The sequence below is a fragment of the Physella acuta genome, unplaced genomic scaffold (genome assembly GCF_028476545.2).
Source record: "Physella acuta isolate Inbredline_101_S28 unplaced genomic scaffold, ASM2847654v3 ptg000464l, whole genome shotgun sequence".
In the NCBI taxonomy this organism is placed as follows: Eukaryota; Metazoa; Mollusca; class Gastropoda; family Physidae; genus Physella; species Physella acuta.
In genome coordinates, this window is record NW_026731983.1 from 560,872 (window position 1) to 569,930 (window position 9,059).

The following is a 9,059-nucleotide window of genomic DNA, read 5'->3' on the forward strand; positions in this document are numbered from 1 at the left end:
TTTCGTGATAAATGATTTTATTTTTCAATAAATGTACATGGGGCCGTTCGTTGCTAGCGTCCCATTTATGGGACGTTTCTTAAAAAAATCGATATTTAAAAAAGTATTGATTTAAAAAAAAAAATCCATAGTCATTCCTTCACTCAGTGCCCAAAAGCTAAACCATATCAAAAAATTATAAAAATTTGAGACCTTGGGATAATATGGGTTAAAAAGATGGTAAGGATAGAATTGCGTCTTTTGACCAGACGAAGTACACATATCCGTTCATTTGCAGTAGATGGTAGTCGAAAAGGTGCTTGCTTTTCTAATCATGGTGCGTATCCAAAATCATGTAGAGTAACGTGCCGAATATTATATTAGATATATTATTTTGTTTCTTGGCAAATTTGTTTCCTTCTCAAACTACCAGAAACACATCATCAGCTGTTTTGTTGAGTGGAATTCATTTAGAGCTAGAACCTACCTATAGAGGCGACACTTGGCAAAGCTAGACTTTTGGAACGATTTCCATCTGAAGGGTTGTCAGGAGGCTCACATACAATATTTAGGTGAGTAATCCAAAATTTTTTTTAGAAGATTATGAATTCATTGTTTATTTGGCTTAAAATATAATATTTTATGAATGGTGGAAATCCTACGAAGGGGTTGATTTTTCACGATAGCCGCCATTGTCATAGTTACCAAGATTTTTCCACCAATTTTTACTTTCTCTTATACAGAGTATAGAGAAAGTATTGTAATCGTGCACAAAAATCACATGAAGTTTCGACAGTTTTCACCGTTTTACTCTTCAGTCCTTCATAACATACGGGATATACAGGACTTATTTTAATCGGGCAAAAATTGTAAATCTAGATTTATCAAAATGTTTGTGTTTTATGCAGAATGGAGTATCCAATTATATATATAAAACTTTTGTGCGCTTTCCGATAAACGGAAGTGGAACTTTTTCTACTTTAAATTTTTCAAAAGCCTATAACTTGAGTACTATTTCAGATAGATAAATGAAATTTCGCATGTAAGTAAAATATCTAATACCCTGCCTTCTTTCGAATTTTGAGCGATTTCCGTTGACCAAAAGTAGTAATTTACGCCATTTCCAATTTCTCAGAAAATGCATGTGAATTTATAAAGTACTCATAATATTCCGCACTATCATGCACATTTTATTTGGCGTTCACTTGGTGTGCAATTCTTTTTTTTCTACGAGATTTTATTCTATTTTAAAAAAGTTTAAGTATTTAAAATGGATAAAAATCATGTCTATACTCCTAGTGTCCATCCTCTGTTGTTTCATATAAGAATATTCGAGAAAGATTAGGGGAGATAACTCCCGGTTTAATGTAGTGGAAACACGTATGCAGATGTACTGTAAAACAACTATAGAGAAACAATTGTTTCCTAACGAGTATTAAAAAAGTTTTTTTTGTAACAGAGCCTACCCCTCCCCCTTTAATTGATTTGTTATTCGATTAAATATGTATATACGAGTTATATAAATTACTGCATTCTTTCACCATGAGGGTTAACAATTGATATTAAATTGAACTTCTGAATTAAGTAAATGTAAAATATAGTTATCACTTTCGAAATAAATTATATTTGTAACCGTCCTCAAGGGTCCACTATGAACAAACGTAATACCTTAAAGTAATATAGCACACAACCAAACTGGTGCTAACAATTCAACCACAAGCCCGAAAGAATGAATGAAAGGAAAAGCAATTTATTGCAACTTTAAAAAAGACATTCTAGTCTGTAAGAGCACTGTCTTATTGATCAGAGTTTCTTCGAGGCATCTCCCCCGAATGAAATGGAATTTATATAGAAAATACTTTTGACAGTGTCCGCCCCCCGGAAATTGTTGTCCGCCCGCCCAAAAAATTTCAAGTGCACCCCCGGAGAAAAAAGTCTGGAAGAAACACTGTTATTGATACGCTTACTTCAATGAATTAACTCTGAAAAGAACTTATTATTTTTTAAATCGTAAATTTGGAAAATAAACATTTTCTATACAACATTTGTATTTTGCAAACAGCCAGTGCTGTAACTTTATTTTAATTAAAATAAGAGAAGAACAACTCCGCCGCCTAAACACCACCAGCCTAATTTACTTTGACTTACAAAGCTCATTAGTGACACACGGTTGAGGCAACACTGGGATTCTCACCTAAACTTAAGACGGCTGCTGACTTAAGTTTATCTGTTCATTCTCCACTACCTTCAGTCCTTCTTGTACCAGTTTCAGTTTTTCCAAAAGATTATTTTTGACGTCAAACGTTCCCTCTCCTTCTTGTACCAGTTTCAGGCTCTCCGAAAGAATATGTTTGAGGTCAAACATTCCCCCTTCTTGCTGTGCTTGTCCTGCTTGTTCCATTACTCTGTGAATCCTTTGAGGTCAGCGCTCCGTGTCTCGCCTCTGTTGCACCAGATCTTCAAATCCCTTCTGGTGATTGCGTTCTATTTCCCTTCCCTGTAACTCATCGCGTTTTAAGTCCTCAATCTGATTTTCATAATCCTCTCTTTGATATTTCAGCTCTTTATCGAATACCTGTTTCTTTTCTTCTTCCTGTTGTCGACTTTGTTGTATTTCTTCAATACATCTGCGAGAGATAGCGCCTTCACCAGAAACCTGTTTTTGTAGAGAATCCAAGGTTTGAGTAAGTTCTTGAAGAGCTCCAGAACATTCTTCCTGCTTGGTCAGTATGACCTGTACAGTATTAGTTTGACTCATCATCTTGTCAAGTGTGGCTAAGTCTACTGTCTCATGTAAGACTTGAGGCTGGCCAACAACTGGACGTTCTTCTTTTACCGTGGCCTCGCCGTTTGTCGTGAGCACCTTTGGTTTGGCTGCCACATTATCTTTGATTTTCTGAGCCTTTTCATAGTGAACTTCCGTATAACGTCGATCGCGAAATCTCAACTCATCAACCATTTGAATTAAATTATCAATTTGTTCTTTTTTCTTTTTCTCGTCTTTGGTTTTATTATCAAACAAAATCACCCTATTGCAACACTCCTCGAGCAAATCCTTAAAGACGCCATCTTGCTTTTGGCACCAGTCTGAGAAGTCCGATCTTACTGGATCTGTTTCCTCCTGATCTTGATGAAAAACATCTCCGCATGTCAAAATTAAAATACAAAAGGTTTGAACGAAATCATCTCCGAATATTTTCTTTAACAACACAACCGACTCCTGTTCTTCACGTGTGAACCTATTGCCGTATTTCAGGACGAAAAGAAAAGCATGATAGCCGTCAGGATTGGCTGCCAGAGCCAATTTTGCTGCATCATTCAACTGCTCAACTGACCGTTCATTATCCAGCCTTGTGTCACAAAATGCCAGACCATCCACGACTTTAATCTGGCGACCGTTGTGTTCGGAGATATCGGCTTCGAACTCTTTCGTCACAGAAGATGTACTGGACTCGCTCGCAAACTTTCGTTTTCCTACAATGGAATTTCCAGTTGCACTTTTGCCATTCCCGGTTTTTCCAATCAAGAGCAGGTCGATCTTAGTTTGTATATTCATACTTTTCTGGAAACAGAGAAGCAAAATAATGTATAGCTGAAAATATTGGATAGCTGTAAAATATAAACATATGTAGCATAGCATCCATCAAATGTAAGGTATTTATTTTATCCAGTTCAGCTAAAGTTGAATGCATATCTGACACCAGGGGAAACAAGAATTCTATGTTTGACCAGAACTCGATAGCCCTACTAAAAGTTGTTTTTTTACAACAAAAAGATAGAGAAAATATAGATTTACCTTTCATTTCTGAGTACTCATAATTTGTAATAATGTTTTATACCATTATAAATCTAATATTTGTTATATCTTTCTTTATTCTTAAAATGTCAACTAAACAGTAGCATATTTTGCAAAAAAAAAAAGTTATCTATAACAATAAAGTCAAACTTTTGATCAGTACGGTATAGTTCTACTTATATTCAAGGAAATGTAATTATTTCACTACTAGAAACTAAATTCGATTCATTTCTAAATCCAACAACCATTGGTAGAAACTAGATCTTAGTCTGTTGCATAATGGGGTGGGGGGTGGGTGTAAAAATTTCACCTTCAATATAACAAAAATCTATCACTTTCTTATAGTACGCTCACAAGGCAGCTGAAGCATAAATCCTAGGGAAAAAAGTAGCGAGAGTTTTAGAGAGAGCGAACAAGTAGCTTTTAAAACATTTGCTTGATTACTTTATTTTTTAAAAATCACAATATTAATTTCATAATGCGACTGTAGAATAAGTAGAATTTCCTTTTATATTTGTTCAGTAAAAACATTTGGTGGCAGAAAATAGGAATAGCACAATGTTTTAACTCCTGCAGTAACTTACGATCTCTAAAAGACAGTTATCTACACATTCTTTGTCCGTGGGTACATCTCAAGCAAAAAAAAACCTAACCAGTTCACCGTCGTCAAGCAACTGATAGTTTAGAATCTTACCGTCTCCCCTTTTATATTAGTTAGGGAACATTAGTTATATATAAATGTCAAATCTAATGTCTAGGCTGACTCAGTATGTGAAATTGTTTCAGTGTCATCGGAGATGAATTTATATTGAAAGTTACAAAATCGTTGAATTATAAGTGGTTCGACATTAAGTTGCCAGATTTAGTAAAAATGCTGTAAAATAATATTTGAGCCATCAGTATCATACTTAAATATATATCACTTTACATGCTTCTAAAAAAAAAAACCAAACTAAATTATAAAATAAGAACGCTTATACAGACTTACCTTCAAATTTTCTTCATGCCCTACAGTATGTGGTCTGCTATTATTTATCCTGCAGCCATCTATGAATATAGAAGAAGGGGCATTACTATATATATATATATATATATATATATATATATATATATACATATATATATATATATATATATATATATATATATATATATATATAACAACACAAAAGTAAATAAAGAAAACATTAGGATATAAAAAATTACTTTAAAACTTAATTATTAGTCATTATTTATAAAATTGTATAAAATAAAGATTGTTGCAATAGAAAATGAAAATGCGTTCAAATTCACTATTATAGTATTAATATAAGTACAATCAACATCGATGAAAAATTTCATAATTTTTGTCGAACAAAATCTTAAAATCAAAATAAATTAGTTTAAAAATAAAATTGCAAGATCTAGGTTCAAGCAATATTACAATTTTTTAAATAGAAAACGCTTAACTAATCATCTAATTGAAAAAAATAATGAATTTATGTGGGAATTAATTACAAACCCATTAAATGCAGAGGTTAAGAAACAAATGAACTCTTTTTCATCCGCTCTATCGGTCTTTCATTCTCAAAGAGGAACTTTACTTCTTTTGGTGTTTTCAAAGTAATATTTATATATTCCAACTCGTATTTTTTTAATTATATGCGAAAGTTAGATACAATATTAGCTTGACCGTCCCCGCGTTATCCAGGGCGCCAAATCGCACCCTGCCGTGACGCCGCCCGTGCGAAATTGATTTCTTTTTTCCCCGGAAAATTCCCCAGTAGTATTCTTAACAACTTCCCAAAGTTTCATGGCTATCAGATGAAAGGTGTAGTATTGCATAAAAGACAGACTAACAAATTGAAAAACAAACACACACACATACATTGCATTTTATCTTCGTGTTATTAACTTCCATATATATATATATATATATATATATATATATATATATATATATATATATATATATATATATATATATATATATACATATATATATATATATACATATATATATATATATATATATATATATATATATATATATATATATATGGAATTTAAATAGCACGATGACGAACTCACCCCACAAGCTACAACAACTGACGTTTGTATAACCAGATTTATTTTAATAACAGTGACCATTATTTTTAAAACAGGAGTTAGACGATAGTTAAATATGTCACAAAAATTAAGGTGGAAAGTTTGTCCTCTCTCGGCTCATATGAGTAAAACTATTATGTAAAATGTCAAAGTTGTGTAATCAAATATGTAAACCCTACCTGAAACGTTCTTGAATAAACTTTCCTTTGATGATGAGGCAGAGCTTACGTCGAACTGCCGGTCAATTGAATTGGTCTTTTCACGATCCTCTGATACACCGAACTTTACTGCATGGAAAGAAAAAAGAAGGAAATTGATTAAATTGGTCACTTTTAATGTTTTGAACATCTAATAATATCAATCTAAGCTTTACCTCACTCCCACACGTGTAAATTTAGATGGTGAAAATAGTTTGCAAGATTTTCTGGCTGCTTGCCGCGCCCAGATTCGCGACTTACAGAACTAAATAAATGACAGCTACATCAATTACAGCTACAGTAATCAAAGCTATACGTATGACAGAAACAACAATCAAAGCTACACCAATCACAGCTACAGTAATCACAGCTACGATAATTACAGCTGCATCAATGACAGCTATAGCAATCACAGCTACAGCAATTACACCTACTTCAATCACAGCTACAGTTATCACAGCTACATCAATCAGATCTACAGCAATCGCAGCTACATCAATCACAGCTACAGCAATTACAGCTACATCTTTCACAGCTACAGCAATTACAGCTACATCATTCACAGCTACATCAATCACAGCTACATCAAGCACAGCTACATCAATCACAGCTACATCAATCACAGCTACATCAATCACAGCTGCAGTAGTCACCAAGTTTATTGGTTGGTCTCCCAGTTGGCTTTTTACATTTTTCACAACACAGCAGATCAGCCGATGCATCAAAAGCTTTGGAACTGGCAAACATGCAGCAGCCATTAGGACCTCCAACAGAACTCATGCAAGGTGGTCTTTTACAATATGGACGTCGGCCTGAAATGGAATTTTTCAAATTTTTCAAAAGGCTATAACTTGAGTATTGTTTCAAATAGATAAATGAAATTTCACATGTACTTTAATGATCACATTCAGTGCCTTACATCATATTTTGAGTAATTTCCGTTGACCGGAAGTAGTAGTTTTTGCTATTTCTGATTTCTCAAAAACGCATGTGAATTTATAAAGTACTAACAACAGATAACGTCTTCGTGTAATAATGCATATATATATATATATATATATATATATGTATATATATATATATATATATATATATATATATATATATGTATATATATATATATATATATATATATATATATATATATATATATATATATATATATATATATATATATATATATATATATATATATATATATATATAAATGGTGTCTTGTCAGAACGGCCCGGGACAAATTGGCCCAGTCAAAACGGACCCGATAATATGACCCCGTTAAATCGACCCCCGTCAAAACGACCCGGTCTAATGACCCCGTCAAAGTGGAACCATCAAAGTGGCTCCGACTTATTGGCTCCCGTAAAATAGGCTCATGTCATTTTAAAAAAGGAGTAAGACGTTAGTTAAAGATGCCACAAAAATTAAGGTGGAAATGTTGTCCTCTCTTGATTAATATCAGTAGAAAAATAGTGTGATATGTAAAAGGTGTTTAATCAAATATTTAAACACTACCTGAGAGGTCCTTGAATAAACTATCATTTGATGATGAGGAAGAGCTTTCGACGAGATGCCGGTCCAATAAAGTGTTCTTTCCGCGATCCTCCGATACACCGAACTTTACTGCATGGAAAGAAAAAAGAAGGAAATTGATTAAATTGGTCACTTTTAATGTTGTGAACATCTAATAATATCAATCTAAGCTTTACCTCACTCCCACACGTGTAAATTTAGATGGGGAAAATAGTTTGCAAGATTTTCTGGCTGCTTACCGCACTAAGATTCGTGACTTACAGAACTACATCAATGACAGCTACATCAATGACAGCTACAGTAATCACAGCTACATATATCAGATCAAGGACAATCACATCTACATCAATCACAGTTACAATAATCACATCTATTTAAATCACAGCTACAATAATCACCTCTACAGCAATCACAAAGTTTATTGGTTGGTATCCTAGTAGCTCCATCAAATATATTGGAACTATCAAACAGGCATCCATACGAACGTCCAACAGCGTTCATGCACGGTGGTCTGTTACAATATGGACGTCCGCCTAAAATGGAATTTATATAGAAAATATATACATTTACAAGTGTTCGACGCCCCGGAAAATTTTGTCCGCCACCAAAAAAAAATATATCAAATACCCCCCCCCCCCCCTCCAGAGAAAAAAGGCCGAAAGAAACACTACATGTGTAAAACTCGATTATTCTAGAAAGTTTAAGCCTTATATATTTCTTAAAACTCAGCAGACTTTCCGATGTATTACCTGGATTGCGACCGGCAAGCAAGCATCTATACGCACGTCCAACAGCATCCATGCAAGGTGGTCTGTTACAATATGGACGGCCGCCTGAAATGGAATTTATATAGAAAATATATACTTTTACAAGTGTTCGCCACCTCGGAAAATTTAGTCCGCCACCCGCCACCCTCGAAAATATCAAGTGCCCTTCTCCCACCCCCCCCCCCACCCCCCGCTCATATGTGTAAATTCGAATTACGTAAGATCGTGTAATATTTCATAAAATTTTTGACTAATCTTTTAGAATCCATTTAGAAAACCATGTAATAGACAGGAACTACCTCAAGTTTTTTTTTACTTTAAAATGAAACTAGGTTTCTCTCTTACTATTGCAAGTAAATAATTTCAAGTTATTAATAACTGAAATGGAAATAGTGCTTGATTTTTATTTTCAGGTATATACGAAGAAGAGGGAAGTGCAAAAAAATTTGTGTTTGTAAATCTCGACGTTTTACACCTCTCTGAGTCGAAAAAAATATAGCTTTGCAATCTTGTCCGTATGTCTGTGTGTTTGTGTAAGTGTGTTGTGTATGTGTGTGTGTCTGTTCGTCTGTGTGTGTGTGTGTCTGTAAACACGATAACTTGAGCACCGTTACAGCTAAGTTGATGAAATTTCAAATATAAGTATTATATCAAAATCGCAGATCCGTGTAAACATTTCAGCAATTTCCGATAACCGGAAGC

At 33.9% G+C, this 9,059-nt stretch overlaps 1 protein-coding gene across 1 annotated transcript; it reads right to left on the reverse strand.

The window, feature by feature from the left end:
* Positions 1–2,029: 2,029 nt before the first annotated feature.
* On the reverse strand, positions 2,030–4,818 carry LOC131943643 (uncharacterized). Its single transcript, XM_059303851.1, has 2 exons — positions 4,764–4,818; positions 2,030–3,541 (listed from the first exon to the last, which is right to left on the reverse strand). The coding sequence occupies exon 2, from the start codon at positions 3,533–3,535 to the stop codon at positions 2,402–2,404; it is 1,134 nt and encodes a 377-aa protein (XP_059159834.1). The 5' UTR covers positions 3,536–3,541; positions 4,764–4,818; the 3' UTR covers positions 2,030–2,401.
* Between the last annotated feature and the right edge of the window lie 4,241 nt (positions 4,819–9,059).